Here is a 22,505-nt window from a genome sequence, read left to right on the forward strand (position 1 = left end):
CCTCTTGTATTTTCTTTATAGTTGTGAGGATTTGAAGGTCAGTGCCAGATTCCTAAAGCATAACAACACAACTCTAAAAAACAACTCAAATAAATTAACTTTGAAGATTATATGACTTATGACCACTGTTAAACATAAAATATGTAGTTTATTAACAAATTCTTAGCAGCTCAGTGCATTTCATGATAAGGTTGTAATACTGTTCACCAATTTGAAGCTCACTAGTAGTATACATATTTTATCCTATTTCTTTATAAAAACAGCATTTTTTGTTTCAGTTAGTGTCCATATAAAAATACATAACAATTTGTTACAGACATGTAAAATACCTTTTTAAGAAAAAAGAATTCAGTGCGTCAGTAATACTGTTCAGTCTCTAGCAGTAAAAAAGTATTTGATTTCCTATTTGATGTTTCACATTTTTATACCAAACTTTAATTTATTGTGAATATTTACATTTTAATTTGAATAGTAATTAAAAATAAAAATGTCATTTATCTGAAAATTGTGATTCTGTGGAATTTAAGAAAGTTATGTATAGCACTAGTGAGAATCCGAACCAACAACTAAATGATTAGAATCCTGTCATGTTGCACACCAAGCTACGAACATAATCTTTAGTAGTTAACAGATGTTTTGTACTTAGCAACACTCAGAAATCTCCAAATTTTCAAAGGCAACTTATTTAAGAATTAATAATTTTTTGGGAACTTCATCATACTGCTTTAGGAAATTGCCATTTGGGCACTCACCTTCAAATCCTGTAACTACGAAGAAAATCAGACAGGGCCAGACTGTGAGGTCCCCTTGTGAATAGATTTTTCCTGTTCAGAACACCTCCATCTTCTATGATACATTCCATTCCACAGTATCTCCCATTAGCAGTGCATCTGTGTAGAAAATGTCAGCTTTTGTAACTTTTTTTTTTAAGTGGTTGGATGTTTTGATTCTGTTAAAGCCTGCATGTAATTAGACTTGTCACCATAGAAAGAGATTTACATGAAAGTGGACCTTTGTAATTGCATGTGAATGTCTTTCCCCCTCCACCCAGAGCGACTGCGCCCTTTCCTCTGATGCACAGTGTTTCCTACAGCGGCACCTCCACTGTGGCTACCACGGGTGCGCCCCTATCGGCAGTACACCAACGATAACCTGTGGGCGGCGCTGATGGATGTCAAAGGTGGAGGCAGTGTGTACCGGGCTTCGAAGGAGCACGGCATCCCACGCAAGACACTGCGTAACTGGATGAAGCGATGGAACATTCGGAGTGCATTCTCTACAACGGCGAAGCGAAGCTGTCGTTTGCAGGGAGCTTCTGGGACTGCGCCACTTAATGAATATGGGCAACCTTATATTAGGTCACAGGTTACTACTCCTGCCAGCATCGCCATCCCTGCTGGCTCTGGTATATCTATTGTACCAGCTGCTCCCCAAGTATTTGCTCAACCTGTTGCCTTGCACAGAACTGACATTAGTGGCCGCAAATGTTCTGGGCGTGACTCCGGCATCACAATAGTGCCTGCAACTCCTTCTATTCTTGTTAGGAGGCAGTTTTAACATAGTTCCCCAAGTGTTATGGCTTCTAATTACAATATCAATGAAGTGAAATGTCAAGTGGAAGCAATAACTGCTTCAGAATTTCATGTGTCATAAGATCAGCAGAATTGAACTATTACTATTATTCATTAATAAAATGGACATTTAAACTTGGACCTAAGTAACCAGTTTTGATAGAGTTGATGCGCTTTTCGACTGGAAAGGGGAAACAAAATGTATTTTAATGAATGGAATAACATTCATTTTTTTACAGTATGCAGCTATTTAAGTTCTGTAATGTGTTCGAGTTGTTTGAGTTTGAACTCCTGTTTTGTACCAGAACAATTATTTATTGTGGAAGTCCCACTATTGTTTTATTGCCACTTAAAGTTTTTGAGTCTCTTCATTCCTTCTATATCCTCTATACCTCTATTTTTGTGCGTTATTATTATATATTACATTCGTATCCTGTTCATTGTCTTCTCATTCAGTTTTCGCATACTTCTGATCAACAGTACCTGGTAGTGCTCTTGAACATATTTATTTTGGCAGGTGATTCTTTAATCACCTGCTGTTACACTTCTATTGTGAATTTTGTGCAAATATCAGTGTTTGGACTCCTTCCGTATATATTTACTGTATTTATGAAATATCCTATTTTGGTCATCAGAACATGTGTTATTGTAGAGTAAGTAAAGCTGTTGGGCTTAGAGGCTTTTGATGATTCTCTTCTGGCACTTTTTAATACAGGAAAATATTGTCAAGTTGCCATTAAGAACCTACAGCTTAAGCACATGTTAAATGGGAAAATGTCTTAAGCAGATTATTTCATTATTTCTTTTTGTAGCACAGAAATTATGCTTAAAAGAAAAAATGATGAAATGTCTGTGGCTTCAGTGTGTATTGATCTTTAAACAGGGACTTTTTTATGTCATTAAGCCTATAGTTAATTTTGCCAGATGATTCAACGTCTGCTGCTAAGACTTCTCTGAAGATCAAATTAATATATATTGGAACTGATGTTTAGAAAAAACATATTATGATTTGCATTTTACCTCTACTACATTTTAGGACTCTTATCTTCTGCATCATCATCTTTTATAATCTCGTGTATCTGAAATGTCATTACATTAAAATTAACTGAAAGTCTTGAAATTGAATGTTGCTGTGTTTCTTTATTATGGGCTATCTGCCAGTCCTGATCATAATCGGTAACAATGACAATTCACTTTTCACATGTCTACAACATTGAACCAGTCATCTGTTTGAACTAAAAAAAAAGAAAAAAGAAATTCCCCAAAAATTACAGGGGGTTGATAAGTTGCCTAAAAGTTTCCCATCATCATATACAGCCGAAGTTGAACTGCGTATCCTGGAGACTCAGTGTCTTCACAGATTCTGGCATGTTAATGTGTTATAGATACTACTGAAGAAAGTGCTTGCGTTAAGTGTTTTGTCATTTTTTCAATTCTTGACCCATCGACTATAGTTTGCTGGGTCAACTTGGACAGAAGGAAAATAAAGTTCAGTTGTCAACAGGCAGCATATTTTTTTGTGTCAAGCACTTTTAGCCATGTGACAGATTGTCCTTGGGATTCTACATCCACATCTACTCCGCAGACCAACATAAGATGCATGGCAGAGGGTACATCCCAGTGCACCAGCTATTAGGGTTTCTTCCTGTTCTATTCACATAAGGAGTGTGGGAAGAATGATTGGATGCCTCTGTGCATGCAGTAATTATTCTAATCTCATCTTCATGATCTCTATGTGAGTGATACGTTTTCAGGCCAATCTCTGATAGGTTTACTTGCACTTTTTTGTAGCAACAAAGATTTGTCGCTTTCCTGTTTATGAGCAGCTTCAGATCGTCTCCATGTAGTCAGCATTAGTGCAAATAAGTAGCATCACTTGGTCTGCTCAGCTTTTCACCAAGGCAAGTTTCATTTCAGACAGTTCAAGACTTGTTAGGCATGAATTTGAAAAACAGTTCAAATTTGTTTACATTAAATGGCACATATTTCCGTACCGTGTTGTCAGACATTGTTTTTCCAGGCAGTAATGTATGTTTTTTTATTGCTGAATCATCCTTGCCACAAATTCCTTGGTGAACAATTCCAGCATCTCCCTTAAGCCTGTCGAGTTGACCCGGGGACACAGAAAAAGTTTTTGTTTTCTTCTTCCTTGCAATTTCTGTAGCATTTACTTTAATTATTGGCCTACTTACAAGCATTGACACAGCTTTAGGTTGATGTATTCTCTGAATTAAACCATTTTCAAGTTCAGAATATGTACAAGCTTTGGCCTTTGGTGCTTCTTCCTTTTCAGAAGCAATATGTTCAAAGTTCTTCAGTTTGCTAACAGTACCTTGCTTCAGTTTTACCTCTGTGTGATTTGCAAAGTCTTGACAACTGAATGTTTTCTTCTTATTTTGCACAGCTGTTGTGCATCACTTAATGTTTCACAAATGATACTGTTGTTTTCTGACTGCACACTTTGTTACAACTGGATGTGTGATAAGAAATGTCAGATTGTTTTACCTGCAAGTGGAATGTGGTAGGCAGCTAGAAATCAGAGCTACATCTAGGAAGGAGGTTTCCCATGTCCAGTTCTTAACAACAAACAGCCCATTCCCTTGTGTTACTGGATTATACCGCCTTCACCAGCTAACAGGTTTTTGTAAGTTACCTGTAGCTCATGAAAATGAGCCATTAATAAAGGGTCAGCACATCTTATGCAGGAGATCAGCAGTTTGAATGCGAGATGCTCTATAATACGCTCTTATATATGTTTTTGTGAGTCTGGAATCAAGAAATGTTTTACACAAGAAAGTGTGTTAGGTGGGAGCATCTGAATTAGGTTTCATTGCATTATGCTAGTGTAAGTTACCAGTGTTCTCAGAGAACATCTAGTGTTCTGTCAATGTTTCAGTGTCTAACAAGATAGTTAAAACTGCATTGCAAAGAATCCAAAAGGCAGACCTGTAATAACAATGTATCATACAGCTCCAAAATACTGACTAATTAAATAGTTGTGCTTGAACATCACTGGATGATGTCTACTATCACTGTGGATGATTACCTGAATAGCAAATGTGTTGGGTTTTATTAGTAAAGTTTAATTTTGATTCCTCATTCTTATCAAGAATATTTTATGTAACAAAAAAAATTCTTTCCACTGATGGAAAGAACATTTTCATTCGTGCAACTGCTACTAAATTAATCATTCTGTTTATGGTGACTGTAATTTTTATCAGTATTATATCACTCTAGTCCGTATATGTTAGATCTCTTGGTAATGATATTCAAAAGAACACTAAATCATATTTCATTATTAGTAACTATTCTGACAGAGTTGCTCGATCTTATTTTATGTTGTATCAGCGAGGAGTGTGGTGGCAGTGACCACTTTCAGTCGGAGGGGTACAGAGAATTAAATGACACTGGTCGGCATTCTAGGTCACTAATTTCAATGTATATTCTGAATAAGATCATTTTCTCAAACTATTTAATAACTTCATCACTGTAGTTCACATTTTGAGATTGGAGTTATTACAGAGCCAGAGAAGAAAGAAAAAACAGGACAAGTTTGAATTTGACTTATTCTCTGAGGGTTCTGTACAAACTTAAATACATATAATTTCTTATGGCTCAGTGGCCTGGTGCTATTCTTTATACTGGATGCCACTTGGGTGACTTGTGTGTCCCTAACCTACTCTAATTATCCAACCGGCTAGGTTAAAACAAAGACTGAAAAATCCATGGTCCAACTGAGATTTGATCCTGTGACCTCTCAGTTTCCACAGACACGCTTCACCGCTAGACAACCAGACCCAGAATGTATATACATAGGTTTTGCGAGTATCAAAATATGTAACATGTATGACCCTATGTTTTGATAGCATTGATTTAGAAGAGTAAATTATTTACACGGCAAAGGGACTGTAGATCTTAGTACTTGACATAACTTTTGACTTAGTAACTCTAACTGATCCTGAGAAAAAGGTGTCTTAACACTGGGACATAGCAGATATTATAAGGGTCCTATTTTTACCGATTGATGTACAGAACCCTAACAATTAATAAATCATTGAGTTGCTGGGTGAACGGACTGACCAACGATAGGCTTTTTTGACAACTCCAAATTAGTATATTTTCTACTTTTGTTGTTTAAATATATTGATGAATACAACCTTTTATTCTGTACATGCAGCTGAAGTAGGATATAACTGTTCATAAGCTGTGTGTGTGTGTGTGTGTGTGTGTGTGTGTGTGTGTGTGTGTGTAAGATGATGATAAAACATTTTTCTAAATGTGGCAACAACACAAGTCTTTGTTGATGTTTCATTTAGGTAGTTGTTATTACTACATTCCCAGTGCTGTTATTTTGTACAGTAGGACAGTTACAGTTTTTCTCTAACTAAAGAGTAAATTTTAATTTTCACAAATAAGTGACAATACCTTTGGAACTTGGCAATAGTCAAATTTTAAACTCTATTATGTGATGAGTACATCTTATAGAAAAACTGGCAAAAATATGATTTCAAGTGAATCTAATGTGCAGCATTAGATTGCATTAGGGAATGCTATGAACTGCCATTTCATCAAGCAAATCCTACAGACAGCCACAAAATAGGAATAAGCACAACTTAAGTCTAGGGTTCTTTCTTTTGTACAAGATAAATGGAGAGATGGAATACACAAAATGGGCAGAATTCTGTGGGAATGTTGGTTGGTACAGCCTCTCTGACAAAGGAGCTGCTAGAAGAATATACCAAGAGACTCTTAAATTTCCAGAGACTGATAATCAAAATGCAGCAGCACCACCACCACCACCACCACTACTTATACTCTCTACACAAGATCTGCAACACCAATGAAATATGTCTTTTGTGACATGCCAAGAAACAGACTAGACGACAACAGAATTAGTGACGAAAGGCTAACTACTGTTTGCAATTGCAGACATGTTGTTTTGTTCAGTCAGAGTGCTATGTTAGTTTTGGATGTCCATCACCTGACACTGAAGTAAAGATTAAAGTAGTTGCATGATGACAGATCTAGTCAAACCCTAAAGTTTGACTTCAAAATTATGTTTTTTGTCATAACAAACAAGCCATTAAAAGTCTGATTAGCTTTTAGAAGGGAACACGCACTCGCTCAACACCTTAATGGAACTGTCCTCTTATGTCCCTTGCCATCTTAATTATTTGTTGTAGTTTCTGCAGTTCCTTTTATTGATAGCACTTCATAATACAGACAGTTTGGGCCTGCCTCTTGTTAGTCACCAGAAATATTCCTTTTTATGGAGCTGTTATGTCGAATTGTGTGTTTATTAATTTGATTTTTCTTCTCAGTATCATGTTAACACTGTACTTTGTTCTCCAATTTTTTTATTGTTTGTTAATTGGATTTTCTTTCAGTCGAGGATGTTGTCCTGGCTATTTTCTATCCATATATCTATTGTTTCTAATCGTTTCCTGTTTCCCCAGAGTCCACACTTCAAAACCATAGCTTAAAATAACCAAATAAAGATCTTGATGAATTTCTTTATTGTATCTATTTGTAATGCGGTTGTTTGTTAGTAAATTGCTCTTATTTCTGTAAGTTTGTTGGTCATTGCAGTTCTTTACTGTATTTTCTGTTTTAGTGTTGGTCTTGCGTTTTTCAATTGTGGTTTCCCAAGAAATCAGCTAAAATTTTTAACTTGTAGTTCATGTCCTTTTCAGTATCTGTAATAATCCCACATCAGCAGCAAACCGAATGTAATGCCTTTGTTTGTCATTAATTTTTATCCTTTTGGTGGAACTATTCATTGTTTGTATAGCACTTTCTACAAATAATTACTGTGAGAGGGAGTAGCCTTGTAGAACACCTATTCTTATTCTGGCCGCTTTCTTAACATGATTGATTTTTATTTCTGTACTCTGATTTTTGTACGATTTGAGAATTACTGTTTTATTATCAACCTGTTTTAATTTTGTTCAGTTATTCAAACAGTATTTTCCAGTCCAGTCTACCAGAAACCTCCGCTAGGTTAATGAATGTGATATTTTCCTGCTATCCCACTTTTCATATCATGTACTGAGTAAGGTGGCAAAGTCACTGTTAATCCACTGGACTCACATTTGATAGGAGTGGGGGTCATATGACATCTGGCCTCCTTGACTTGAGTTTCCCATGGTTTTCCCATTGCTGAAGTGAATGCTGGGGTGGTTTCATTGTTAAGGCCGTGGCCAACTTCCTTTCCGTATCCTCGCCTAACACTGATCTACTTTGTGTATGTTTTATGCATGTGTACATTATTACTGTGATGTGTCTCAGATGTCCAATACTGTTGTATTGAATGGTCTAAGGACAAACACATTAATAAATAAAATAAAACAAATTTCCTTAACAATAATGAGTAGAATTTTTGAAGCATGAAACTAAGGTCCTATAATTTGAAGAGTGTTTGGCATTTCCTTTCTTATATTGTACTTTGTATTCCTTTGGTAGTGTTCCATACTCGTAGCAGAAACACAAAATTGTACAATAGTTTTTTCACCTCGTCTCCAGTAATCTTTAATAAATCAGCACATATGTTGTCTATTCCATTGACTTTGTTGTTGTTAAAGTTGTTTTAAGCATTGTTGAATCCTAACCAGGTAATTTGTGGTGCTATGAATTCATTTTACACTTCTGTCATTGTGCTTATGTAATTTAAATCATCTCTGACATCTTCATAATCATATAGTTCTTCAGTTTAATCTTTCTGCCTGTCTGCTACTTCTTCAGGTTCAAGTGAAATGCTATCTTTTTTCATCCTTGATTATGTTGCTAGAAGTTCTGCATTCAAAATGTAGTGATCTAATTTTTGAGTACATCTTGTCTGCTTCCTTTTTTTAGGTCTTCTTTTATCTCCCTACTTATCTAGATCTTCTTTTATCTCCCTACTTATTTGTCTCACTCGTCTACCTTTTTCAGTGTGGATGGTAGTTGTTATTTGTCATTGATTTTTCTGTATCAGTCTACTTTTTCTCAACTTTTTCCATTCTTTTATGAAATCGACTATTTCTTGCTTCAACCGTAGTGTCATTCCCTTCAATTTATTCTTCTGTAGTTCATATTGTGTTCTTTCAGTGACACATCATGTTTCCTCCCAGCTTAATGGTTTCCTTATTTATCTTGTCCATCTCCAGTCTAGATTGTTCAGGTGTGTAAATTCTATAGCCCTTCGCTTACTCCAGTTGCACTTCATTGCTTTTTAAGTTCAGTATTGTACTTGATTATAACTATTTTACATTATCACTATCAATGTCAGTACCTGGTAGGCAAGACTAGATTTTATTTGGTGTTTGCCTCTTAGACTGCCTGGAATATAATCTGTTTCATATCCAGCACACTCTCCATGTATACTTCTTCTGTTAGGAACTTTGAACTATGTGTTCGTAATGTTCACAAATTCTAATCTTTGGTCCCCACTGTTCGTGTTTTCCAATTCAAATTTGCCAGCCCATTTTGCATTGTGGTGGGTACCCACACAAGCATTCATAACAATATCGTTGTTAATTGCTGTTTCTAGCAGTTCTGTTTGATTGTACATAACTTCAATTTCTTCATCCAGCAAGATTAAACTGTCGGTTAACCTCATGTGTGAGTGGAGCCACTCTTCATGGCACACACTATCAGATTTTATCATCAAAGGGTTCAAGAAGCACTGAACGTGTAGTGCTGTGAATGATAGCCAAGGAGAATGTATTTTGGAACAGTGATGAAAATACTGTTAGTGATAAAATAAATTCAGATAGAGAAGTTAACAGTGACAACTAAGATACAAATGCTAGTGTGTAACTTATCTAAATTAATATCTTATTAATGTGACCAAAAAAAATCTGCAGTTTCTCCCCCCCCCCCCCCTCTTTAAAAATTGTGTGGCTTATATTTGGGCCAATATAATAAATTTTAGAGGATGTGCTTTCCTCTTTCACTGGTGTTTGCTGTGATGTCAAACCATACTGGAACTGTGTGCTGAGTCAGGACTTCGACCAAAAACCTGGCCTTTTGTGGACAACACTTTATTGAATGAGTTCAGACCAGTACCATCAGTAAGTGTATTGCCCATGAAATACAAGGTTCCATGTTAATAAATCCAGGTCCAATACACAGTTTTAATCTGCCAGGGAGTTTGTCTGAGATACAATTAAATTTGTTTATTATAACCTTTACAGAACAAATCATCAGTGTGATTTACTAGAGGTATTTCCTTTTGTTGGCACTCGTGGCTGATAATTTTTACTGATCAGCCTCAGGCGTTTGGTAATCACCAATTAGCTTTTGTGTCACAGTATTACCCCTTCGAAGCCAATCTCGGGAGCACATGGAAGAGTATACAGTTTTTACCAGTAGTCAGGAGAGACATCATCCCATGAAATATACAGAATCATAATAAGAGATGACTAATAAAACTATAGGCATTCTGTAAGAGATATCTATAACAAAGCTGTGTTGTTTCAACAGTGTGCCAGTAATAGCAAGCTGCCAGCAGGACTGTAATGTCATTCTCACCATGTCCTTTGGGTTATTGCTATAGATGATACAACACAACGTTTGGTTGGGGAATATTATGTAGACAGATATGATGGTGAGGGAGGCAAGCAGAATTGTTGCATATTTGCTTGAGCCAGTCCTTATATTGTAAGTAAACGGCTATTAAATTCAACCTTATAACTATGTGTTTGATTTCACAAGAACCTTTATTCGGTCTCAATTCCTTTTTGAGGAACTCAGACAAGTACTTATAAGGTTTGTTGTGACATGGTACAGGATAACTTTGTATGTAACTTTAAATATATTTTGACATTTGTCTTCAGATCGTTATTTACATGCAGAATTGCTTGACTCACTTGCTTTGTGCAGAATCAGTTGTTTAACACTTAAGTTTCCAGGTTCTTAGTTTGCAGCATTCTCAGACTAGAATCCAGTAACTTTTCTGGATGACAGATAAGTAGTTTTTCACAATATCACTTGAGATAAGTAGTTTTTTCGCGATATCACTTGCATATTTTTTGTTGTTATTTTTTATAAATTGTAGAAATGGCATCACTTAACACATTAACCTGCTGCTCAGTTTTTTCTTTATTGTGCAACCAGTTTAGGTATCCTTGAAGTGAAGTGTGTTCAGTAGTTGCTGGATAATGGCCTTTGACTGAAACCAACCACACAGAAAAGAATAAATTGAACACCAACTTAAGTTGTTACATGATGCTATTTCTACAATTTATGATATTAGTTGACAATAACATCAAAATTTTGTCAGTCACTTGTATCTGATCTTTCATACTGATGCACTGTTCCTGTAAGTGCACTCTGTATTATGATCTCATTGCTTAAACAAATAATACTTGCACTAGTGCAACAAAATTCAAGAGATTGTTGTGCTGTAGTGGAAAATTATTTAGGTTTGTTTTTGTGTACTATCACATGCGACAGTTGTCTGTCTTGAGGTGCGACTGTTCACAACATTTGAAACGCGTTTAGTCATCCATTAATGTCTTTGCCTCTTGGGTGATTTCATCTCAAATCATACAGTGAATGTCAGTTAATAATCATGATGATCATGAATTTCACTGGAAAAAAATATATTGGTGTTCTTAGATATATATACTTGTGACGTGTGTGTGTGTGTGTGTGTGTGTGTGTTTTTGAGAAATAGAATATTTTCAGTTTCTCACGATTTTTTTTAATGGTCCAGGACTGTGAAAAATTTATATTTTGTAAATAACTCTTCATACTGTGGAAAACTAAAAAAATATAACTAATAAACAAAAACTACTAGAGGCATGGCAGGCTTTTGACTTTAACATTCCGTCTTAGTATGTTGAAAATTAGGTCTCTCTCTCTCTCTCTCTCTCTCTCTCTCTCTCTCTCTCTCCTCACACACACACACACACACACACACACACACTAACCCCCTCCCAATAGGACTAATAATCACAATTTGCACCAAGTAATATTGCCCACTCTGACAGTACCTTCCATAAGTATAATTTCCAAATAATATCTCGTGGAATTTTTAGGATATTCGAGATGGGGGTTGTAGCGAAAGTAATCTAAGAAGAATGAATGATTTTTAGATTCTCTCATTTTTATGAAGAAATCTGTGGGTAGTTTATGAAGTTAAGGCATTAATGGTAATTAATTTTCCACATTATCATTTTTCAAAATAGTTAACATCCTATGAATATTTATATCTGCAAAACAAAATTCTGAAGTTTGCAGAAACCTAAAAATTTTCCTATTTTGCTTTTACGAATTAATAGTGAAAAGAAAGCTCAGAAGTGTGTATGTGTTAATCATGTCTGATAAGACTGTGAACAAAGTTTAAATAATTTCAGGTATTTCTCACTTTTAGTTCTTTTAATTACAATGTCTTTAATTCTCCCTTTTGTTAAGACATTTTCACAAATACTCACATTTTGATAGGGCTGTAATGTTTCAAAAAGTCAACAGGAAATGAAAATATTTTATTTTTAGACAGATGTCATGCAGAACTTCACACACATTTTTCTTTCAGCAAGCTTTGAAACACTGATATGAGACATTCACTCTTGACCTGTATGATCTAAGATGAGATTAGCCTCCTTCGCCTTTTTTGTGTTAATTCTATGATTGGGATAGTGACAAATTTGGTTTTATGAAGACTAGCCTGCTATTCAAGTAGAGAGTATCTAGTGGTTTGTTGAAGCTTAGACCTGGTCCTTGAGGCATACTGACACAGCACAATTTGTAGTATAGTGCCTGTGAGGAGCAGAAATCCCAGTTTTCAGGTACTGTTCTGTCACAGGCTTACCTTATGACAAATGCTCTCTCTAGCATGTGTGAGATATGGCAACTGCCATAGCCTAATTTCCCAGAAACTTTGCTCTGTGGAAGAGGGGTGAAAATAAGTGAACATGTGTCTCGGCTTATCCGAAAGTACTTTTTTGAGAGAAATATAAAGTTTTCATGGTACTTTGTGCGTGTTTTAGTGAGTAAGTTGTTCAACGGAAGTAGTGGCACAACAGCTAGCATCATTACTTCACACTTCTGCACCCTTTGTTTGAAACTCGATTATTATTATTATTTCTTTACTTTCTCAGGCGTTAAGTCTGGTTAAAAATGGAAAGTCACGCGGACCTTGATCAAGCATCACTTCCTTTTAACTGTACGGTATATGTTATATTGCATTTAGGAACTTTCGGGTAATTGAACATGTATCAATAATTACGGATTTCTGTAATTGTATATATAAGTTTGGATTTAGCTGTATTGCAATGATGTACTGGTGGATATTGTGTGGTATGACTCCTGTAGTTGATAGTATAATTGGTATAATGGCAACTTTATCTTGATGCCACATGTCCTTGACTTCCTCAGCCAGTTGGATGTATTTTTCAATTTTTTCTCCTGTTTTCTTTTGTATATTTGTTGTATTGGGTATGGATATTTCGATTAGTTGTGTTACTTTCTTCTTTTTATTGGTGAGTATGATGTCAGGTTTGTTATGTGGTGGTGTTTAATCTGTTATAATGGTTCTGTTCCAGTATAATTTGTATTCATCATTCTCCAGTACATTTTGTGGTGCATACTTGTATGTGGGAACATGTTGTTTTATAAGTTTATGTTGTAAGGCAAGCTGTTGATGTATTATTTTTGCTACATTGTCATGTCCTCTGGGGTATTCTGTATTTGCTAGTATTGTACATCCACTTGTGATGTGATCTACTGTTTCTATTTGTTGTTTGCAAAGTCTGTATTTATCTGTTGTGGTGTTGGGATCTTTAATAATATGCTTGCTGTAATATCTGGTGTTTATTGTTTGATCCTGTATTGCAATCATGAATCCTTCTGTATCTCACTGTATATGTTGCCTTTTCTTAGCCATGTGTTGGATGCGTCTTGATCGATGTGTGGCTGTGTTAGATGATACGGGTGCTTGCCATGTAGTGTTTTCTTTTTCCAATTTACTTTCTTCGTATCTGTTGATGTTATGTGATCTAAAGGGTTGTAGAAGTGGTTATGAAATTGCAGTGGTGTAGCCGATGTATTTATATGAGTGATTGCTTTGTGTATTTTGCTAGTTTCTGCTCGTTCTAGGAAGAATTTTCTTAAATTGTCGATGAATCCCCTTCCTCCTTCCTTTCTGCTTAATGTGAATCTTTCTGTTGCTGAATGTATGTGATATATTCTATATTTGTGGCATTGTGAACGTGTAAGTGTATTGAATGCTTCTAGGTCTGTGTTACTCCATTTCACTACTCCAAATGAGTAGGTCAATATTGGTATAGCATAAGTATTTATAGCTTTTGTCTTGTTTCTTGCTGTCAATTCTGTTTTCAGTATTTTTGTTAGTCTTTGTCTATATTTTTCTTTTAGTTCTTCTTTAATATTTGTATTATCTATTCCTATTTTTTGTCTGTATCCTAGATATTTATAGGCATCTGTTTTTTCCATCGCTTCTATGGAGTCACTGTGGTTATTCAATATGTAATCTTCTCGTTTAGTGTGTTTTCCCTTGACTATGCTATTTTTCTTACATTTGTCTGTTCCAAAAGCCATATTTATATCATTGCTGAATACTTCTGTTATCTTTAGTAATTGGTTGAGTTGTTGATTGGTTGCTGCCAGTAGTTTTAGATCATCCATGTATAGCAAATGTGTGATTTTGTGTGGGTATGTTCCAGTAATATTATATCCGTAATTTGTATTATTTAGCATGTTGGATAGTGGGTTCAGAGCAAGACAGAACCAGAAAGGACTTAATGAATGTCCTTGGTATATTCCACGCTTAATCCGCATTGGTTGTGATGTGATATTATTAGAGTTTGTTTGGATATTAAGTGTGGTTTTCCAGTTTTTCATAACTATGTTTAGGAACTGTATCAATTTAGGATCTACGTTGTATATTTCCAGTATCTGTAGTAACCATGAGTGGGGTACACTATCAAAAGCTTTTTGGTAATCAATGTATGCGTAGTGTAGTGACCTTTGTTTAGTTTTAGCTTGATATGTCACCTCTGTATCTATTATCAGTTGCTCTTTACATCCTCGTGCTCCTTTGCAGCAGCCTTTTTGTTCTTCATTTATAATTTTGTTCTGTGTTGTATGTGTCATTAATTTCTGTGTAATGACTGAAGTTAATATTTTGTAGATTGTTGGTAGGCATGTTATGGGGTGATATTTAGCTGGGTTTGCTGTGTCTGCTTGATCTTTAGGTTTCAGATAGGTTATTCCATGTGTAAGTGTATCAGGGAATGTGTATGGGTCTGCAATGTAACTGTTAAATAATTTAGTTAGATGTGAATGTGTTGAGGTGACTTCTTTAGCCAGAAATTTGCTATTTTATCATTTCCAGGGGCTTTCCAATTGTGTGTAGAATTAATTGCTCGGGTGACTTCATGTTGCAAAATTATCACTTCAGGCATTTGTGGTATCATCTTGTATGTGTCTGTTTCTGCTTGTATCCACCGTGCATGTCTGTTATGTTGTACCGGGTTTGACCATATGTTGCTCCAGAAATGTTCCATGTCTGTTATGTTTGGTGGATTATCTATTTTAATGTGTGTGTTATCTATTGTTTGGTAAAATCTCTTTTGGTTTGTGTTGAATGTTTGGTTTTGTTTCCTTCTATTTTCACTTTTTTTGTATCTTCTAAGTCATTTGGCCAATGCTTGTAATTTCTGCTTCTTTTCATCTAATTGCTCTATTGCTTCTTGTTGTGAGATTTTACCTAACCTTTCTCATTTTTTGTCTGATATTTCATTTCTTATAAATTGTGTTAGCTGTCCGATGTCTTTTCTCAGTTTTTCTATTCTGATCTGTAGCCTGTGTTGCCATGCCGGTTTTGTGGGTTTCTTCTGTGTGTTGGTTTGTTCTGATCTCTGCGTAGTGTGTATATTTAGTGTAGTGAGTGCTCCTACATAAACCAGTAGTTGTAACTCTTCCATAGTTGTGTTTTCATTTATTTTGTTGTGTATGATTGTGTTGATAGTTGTCATTGTTGTTTCGACTTGTGGGTTATTTGGTGGTCTATGCAAGAATGGTCTAATGTCTGTATTTGTGTCTTTGTATTCTATATATGTTAGCTGAAATTTTTCTTCTATATCTAACATGTGTGTCACTTCGTGTTCTATTTGTGCTTGTTCTGGTGGCTGTCTTAAGATGTCATTTTCCTCTGATTGTTTAATTGACGCGTTTTGTTCTTTGTTTGTTTTCTCTGGGATGTTTGAGTCCGTTACTGTATTTTCTTCTTCTTCTGATTACACATTATTTTGTTCTAGTATTTGTTGTACTTGTTGTTTGATGTTTTCTAATTCTGGCTGGGGTATACTGTTATTTTTGATTATTACACGGATCTGATCAGCTAGTCGTTGTTCTGTTAAAAATTTTAATTCTGGGTATCTGGTAATAAATGTTGTGTATACTTGTGATCTGTATCCAGTTGTGTTGGTTCCTAGGTTTGTTGCTTGGTAATAACAGAACATGAGGTGTCGATTAACTTCATCTGACCATCTCATCCTCTGTCTTTGTTTTCCTTCTAGGGTGGTTGCACGAAGCATATCCTGCAAAACACCTCTATTTGGATTTAAATCATTTTCCAGTTGGCTAGCAGTGTCGTTACCATTGTGGGGGGGCATAGGGTTCAAGCATCGTCCCCGACCATGACGGCGCTTGTCCGAGGCTTCTTTAGTTCTGTCCTGAACCAAGTAATCACACTAAAAGGGGGGTTAGCCCTATTAGTGGTTTGTTCTTTTCGTCGCCTTTTACGACTGGCAGAACATACCGGAGGCCTATTCTTTTCCCGGGCCTTATTATTATTATTATTATTATTATTATTATATTATTAAAATTTTTGCTATTCATTTATCTACCCATATCTACTGAAGATTACTACACGAATGTTTTACATTGTATACTGAAATAATGTTGTTCTTACTCAGCCGGCCGGAGTGGCCGAGCGGTTAAAGGCGCTACAGTCTACCGTACGACCGCTACGGTCGCAGGTTCGAATCCTGCCTCGGGCATGGATATGTGTGATGTCCTTAGGTTAGTTTGGTTTAAAGTAGTTCTAAGTTCTAGGGGACTTATGACCACAGCAGTTGAGTCCCATAGTGCTCAGAGCCATTTGAACCATTTTTTTGTTCTTACTCATCTACGAATTACATAACAAATGTTTTTGGAAAAGTGATCCATTCACGTGGTCTGCCATGAAATTATAACCAACACATGCAATCTTCAATAGGGTTAATGTTTCTTTACCAGTGAGATTCATATTAAGAAATGCTGCTGTGGCAACCCTGCCCTCACGCGATACTTTATTGTTTGAAATTTCCATGTTTCAAATATTTCTACACTCACGCGATACTCATATTGTTTGAAATTTCCATGTTTCAAATATTTCTACACTCACGCGATACTCATATTGTTTGAAATTTCCATGTTTCAAATATTTCTACAATCAGTATCATCCAACGAAAGGCACCAAATCTTCATGAAGGATAAACATAAGAATAAAATATAAGAATTAAATTTTAGATCAAGAAGGCACATAATTCGGTCGATCAACAGTCCGTCTTTAGCATCTTAGAAGAATAAGGACTTGATCGAAAGACATTAAGACTCAGCAAGGAAACACTCATGGGCACAAAGTCAAAAGTGAAATTCATGGGCAAATTCTCTGAGCTCTTTAAGATAAAGACCGGTGTGCAACAAGGTGCTCTTCAACCTTGTTCTGGATAAAGTCATCCGAGAATGGGAGAAAGAATTGAAAACCCAGGACCACTGGAAACCCATTGAACTTGGACAAGATAATGATGACATCAAGGTCAGCTGTTTAGCTTTCGCAGACAACCTAGCAATACTAGCAGCCTGTGAAAATACAACGATCAAACAGTCCTCAAGGAATGCACTGGGAAAACTGGACTACAAATTTCATTCGAGAAGACCAAGTTCATTTGCACTAAATTTGACATTCAGGAACTGAACACACAATGTGGGCAGATCAAACAAGTTCCACACTTCAAATATCTCAATGAGATCATAGAACTAACAGAGTTGGAAAAGGAAGCACAGAACGTTCAGTTAAAGAAGCTCAAACGAGAATATGGGAGGACATGTGAAATGTACAACAAGAAATGTATGTCCAGTCATACAAAGATCAAACAGTATAATACAGTGATTAACCCTGAAGTGCTGCACATAAGCAAAACCTTAGTACTTAATACAAAAGGTGATCTGGAAAACATCTTGAAGGAGGAAAGAAAGACCATGAGGAAAATGCTGGGACCAGATAAAACAGAAGAGGGGTATAGACTCAAATCACGCAAACCAACAAAAGAACTATCCAACCTGGCAGCAGATATCAGGAAACGAAGGCTGAAATTCTATTCACACATTCATAGACTCCAATCTTCAAGGCTAACTTACAAGATTTTGACATACACTGCAAAACTGAAGAACATTCCATGGACAGAAGAAGTCATATTTGACTTGGAAAAGTCACAGATACGAACATCGGACATACTAGACAGGAAACTTTACTGTCAGAAGATAAATAGATGGGTAGTAAAGCCAGAGAATGAAGTCCATAAAAGATCAGGAACCAAGTGGTCAGAAGAAAGGAAGAAAGCACATAGTGAAAGAATGAAAGCTATATGGGCTTATTAGAAAGGTGAATCATAAACTTGATGCATGATCAGACAGGGTCCATATGCACAATAATAATAATAATTTAAGAATTAAGAACTAATGTAAGAATATGCGAATATATAAAAATTGTAACCCCTGAAAATACCATGAGCATACATTCTACACTCTATGTATGACACTTATTGTGAAAACCAGTTATAATGCCCTTGTATCCCCTAACTCAATAAGAAACATTTCTTGTAGTAACCTTCTATGGACATGGATAGATAAATGAAAAAATAAAATAAATATAAACAATAATCGGGATTTGAATACAAGACACAAGAAATGAGGCCATGTCACCAATTGGGCTGAGCTTATTGTTCTAAAAGGCTTCTAAATTATGTTGAAAACTTTGATGATCGTTTTTTCAGAGATGATTGAGTATCTACAGATAAACCAAGACATGTATTCACTTATTTTGACTCCTCTTCCACTGAGCAAAATTACTGGGAAATTGTTTGTGGCACTTGCTCATAAGACCATCATCAGTCTGTTGTCACATATGTTTCCTTTTCTACAAACTGATTTTTCCCAAGGCATGCATGCAGAAAAAAGTAAAGGGATAAGTAGTAGCTGCATTGTGCAGTGATATTGTATCAAAACTGTGAAACTCTGCCTTAATATTAAGATATGGCATATCTTTCTAAAGGAAACATGATGTGAAAAAAATTTATTTTTCTGCATTAAATGTAGAATTACAGAAAGTTGATAAAAAAAATTGCTTCACACTCTCACGAAACAAGAAGGCAAAGTGAACTTAAATGTAATTTCAACACCACTGCAGTTTAGAAATGTTGAGTGTACTTGAGAAATGTCATGTAGATCAATAATAATGCTTATATAGTTCTGTTTATTGAAGTAGATACTCATATTCCTTCTCCTGTGAGGCTGTCTGCAACCCACCCTTATCAGAGAGTATTTTCATCTTCATTTTGAATTGGAATAAATTGAAGCGCAACCATGTCCACACAGTGTGTCAAAATGATTGTGTGTTTCCTTGAGTTTAATGAGGTGTTTGTGCCCCACAAGAAGAAATTAATCAGTCAGTGTCATCTTTCTAGTTTCAAAGAAAATCTTCCATTTCTGCAAACTTTGAAACTAGAGTATTGTGTCAATAGAGTCATGCATCCTTTGTAGCACCTTTTTTTCTTCTGGCTGGCATTCAGCCATTTAAAACATTTAGCTCTCTTTTTAGTTTGAAATTAAAAGTTCAACTACTCTGTACCTCAGGCTGATATACTTTGCCAGTAATCAAATGACCGTATTGTACACCAAGTGCATATTTTGACATTTCTGTCTATCATGATGTCAATCTGTTAAAAGCAAAACTGTCCACAGCAAGAGGTGCTTTACTAGGAATGGTCCTACTGGAGATGACATGCCCTTGCCTTCCCCCAACCAAGTTGTTCACTTGTTAAGGAATGTTAATCTGTCATTGTCATGATAGTAAATCATTGTTGATGTTACTTTTCTGTTGCATTCAAACACTGTGTTAAAAAAGGTTTTTTTTTCCAAGTGAGGCATTAATTTGAATTTTCAGAAACACTGTCTGCTGTTGGTTCTGTTTTCCTGATTGAATGTAAAGAACTTTGTGCATTAAAGAGTATCCACCTCTGCCACTGTGTGTGTGTATGTGTGTGTGTGTGTGTGTGTGTGTGTGTGTGTGGGCGCGCGCGTGCGCATTTGTTTAAGATCTGTGCAGCAGAAATGGAAACTTTGTCAATATTATCCACAACTTTTAACACAAACTATTGTATTTGATATTGTGTATCAAGTTTTTTGGAACCATATAAACTTGAAGTTATTTATATTTAGTTCTTTTAGATTTTCTACTGACTGAATAATATTAAAAACAATAAAGTGACAAATTCAAACATCTTCCTTAGTCGTGTATATTTATTTTGTCACCATTTAGAAATAATTGGTGAGCTCAGTTTGTTTTGCAACTGTGATTACAAGGATCTTTCCTAATCTCTGTAGCACCAACATGATCACTAGAAGTGGATAAATAATTTAAAGTGTTGTTTTCTTGTGCTTTCTACTAGTTGTATGCATGCTTTGTTAAAGCTGCTTGCATGCTTTGTTAAAGCTGCTTGTAGCATTTGTAAGCTTCACAGGTCCTAAAGATTTATGCATGCATGAATTCTTCTGAACTTGAGATTGTTAAGTTCAAGTTTTGCATCAGCTAGACAACTACCCATACCAACATTTTAATTTATTTTATGGAGAAGCATTACATGTTGGATCAAAAATCAATCATATCAAATGAAGCTAAGGCATTCCAATCTTTGTATTTTTTATAAACATCCTAGATTATAGAGATAGTCCATCCAACTTATCTTCTGCATCTTCCCACCCTTACTTTCTTAATCTTCTAATTCCATTATCTGGTTAAAATGCTGACTTGGAAGCCAGTGTCCTCAGCATGTTTATAAAGAAACCTAGCTACAAACAGTAGCTGCACACTGCAGATACTAATATTTATATGAAATTGGTATAAAGGGGAAGTATTTGAAGTTGTCTTGAAAAGAGTTTGTTATGAGGTGAAGCCATAAAGTTTTAGCTACCAGCTGGAAAAAATAGTGTTACTTAATTAATTTTGTGACTTTTTGCTGTTACTTTTCTGCAGTCTTAGTATAAAAAGAAATCCTCACACTACACAACCAAAGAACACAAATAGATGAGCCAAAATGAAATAGCACAGTCCACTGATAAAGTAGGATGTCAAGTGGTAATTTGTTTTTGGCAGCAGAAGAAATTTTGCAGCTGTGCCAGACCAATTGAAACTACTAAATAAGCCATGACAACTACAATATTTCTGCTTGTGCTTAAAAGGAATTACTGCACACAATACTCCAGTTTACCATTTGTTATTGCTCCACTGGTGGCATGCTGCAGTACTGTGGCATGGGGATTTCGATGTGTACCAAGACTGTGTTCATTAAACTGCAATTAAACAAACAAAAAATTACATAGATTATTGTGTGTGTGTGTGTGTGTGTGTGTTTTAGAGAAATTGACTATATGTTCGCATGGTTTCTCTTCTTTTTCACTTTTATGTATTTTTCATGCTCATGTTGAAATGAGGTGCTATTTTTAGTTGGAATTCAGAAACTGTGTACATATTCTGTGATGATTCTTTTTATTACTGTTGCTATATGACAATGTTTAACACTGATGTAACATGTTGCTAAGGAATGTAACAAAACATTTTAAACTTTAGGAACTATGATTTTAAGACCTTGAGCAGTTAGCAAAATAATGTTTAGATAAAATACTTCATTGCTATGTGTGCACAGGCTCTCAGTAATCTGAGTGTAAAGCTGACAGGAAAATCCTTACAGCAGTTAAGGTGCTGGACTCAAATCAGGAGAAGTGTGGTTCATATGCTCACCTCGCTATCCTCGAGACAACTGGTCCTCCGAGAACGTTGCAGTTAGTTTCCTTCCTAGCAAATGATTAGCAGTAATTAAGTTTTGGGTCAAGGTTGATTCAATAAGTTTACTCTAAAGAATATACCAACTGCGGTAATGAGATAATTTGCTCTACACTGTAAAATGCAATTATCTGAAATAAGACACCAACTCGAGTTAATTACAAGAATGAAGATGTGTAAAATATACTGAGGACAACATTAATGAGGATTATGTTTCCAAAATTACTTAAATGTTTGATGCACCTACCTTCATCCAAAATAGATTAATGATCAAATGGTAGCATAAAGAAGTCTGAAAGATCTGGTGCGGATAATATGTGGGCAGATTGCAGTGTCTGACAGTAAATGTAGACTTGGAAACCCCGAACTTCGTATTAACAATACAAGGAAAAAGATTGCTACACATTCAGTCTGCAACTCAGTGTGTCATCTTTATTGTGAGTAGCACTCCATCTTTTTCCTGATATTGTTGATGTTCCAACCCAGAGTTTCCATTGTCTAACTTCATATTCAGTTTTTACACGGTGAAATATCATAAGAAGAAAATTTATTAGCACTGAAAGAAAATACTTCAGTATGATGATAAGAAAATTGGCTCCATTCTATCATCATCCTTTAGGAGTATGTGGGGTTACATGATATTTGTTGAAACATAATTTTTTGTGAAAATAATTCTAAGCAAAATAATGTTTGTCAGATACTATATACACTTCAGTAAAGAGAATCACAATGACAGAAAACAGAGTTTACGCTGTATCAGGTGGCAACAGACTGGTAGGAAAACCTACTTTCAGAAGTAGTTCTCTTCACCTGGAGAGGATGAA

General features: G+C 35.6%; 1 protein-coding gene across 2 annotated transcripts in view; it reads left to right on the top strand.

Moving 5' to 3' along the window:
* The window catches only part of LOC126101067 (protein bric-a-brac 1-like), a 193,619-nt gene that overhangs the window by 158,279 nt on the left and 12,835 nt on the right, over nucleotides 1-22,505 (top strand). Inside the window, exon 6 of one of the 2 annotated variants that reach the window (XM_049911740.1) lies at nucleotides 1,094-3,760. The exons of the other annotated variant lie outside the window; for it this stretch is intronic. Coding sequence (XP_049767697.1) covers nucleotides 1,094-1,557 — 464 coding nt within the window. The 3' untranslated portion in view covers nucleotides 1,558-3,760. Of the gene's footprint in view, nucleotides 1-1,093; nucleotides 3,761-22,505 lie in introns of those variants that run through there. 2 annotated transcript variants of the gene reach the window in all.

Source organism: Schistocerca cancellata, chromosome 9, assembly GCF_023864275.1.
Source record: "Schistocerca cancellata isolate TAMUIC-IGC-003103 chromosome 9, iqSchCanc2.1, whole genome shotgun sequence".
NCBI classification, from domain to species: domain Eukaryota; kingdom Metazoa; phylum Arthropoda; class Insecta; order Orthoptera; family Acrididae; genus Schistocerca; species Schistocerca cancellata.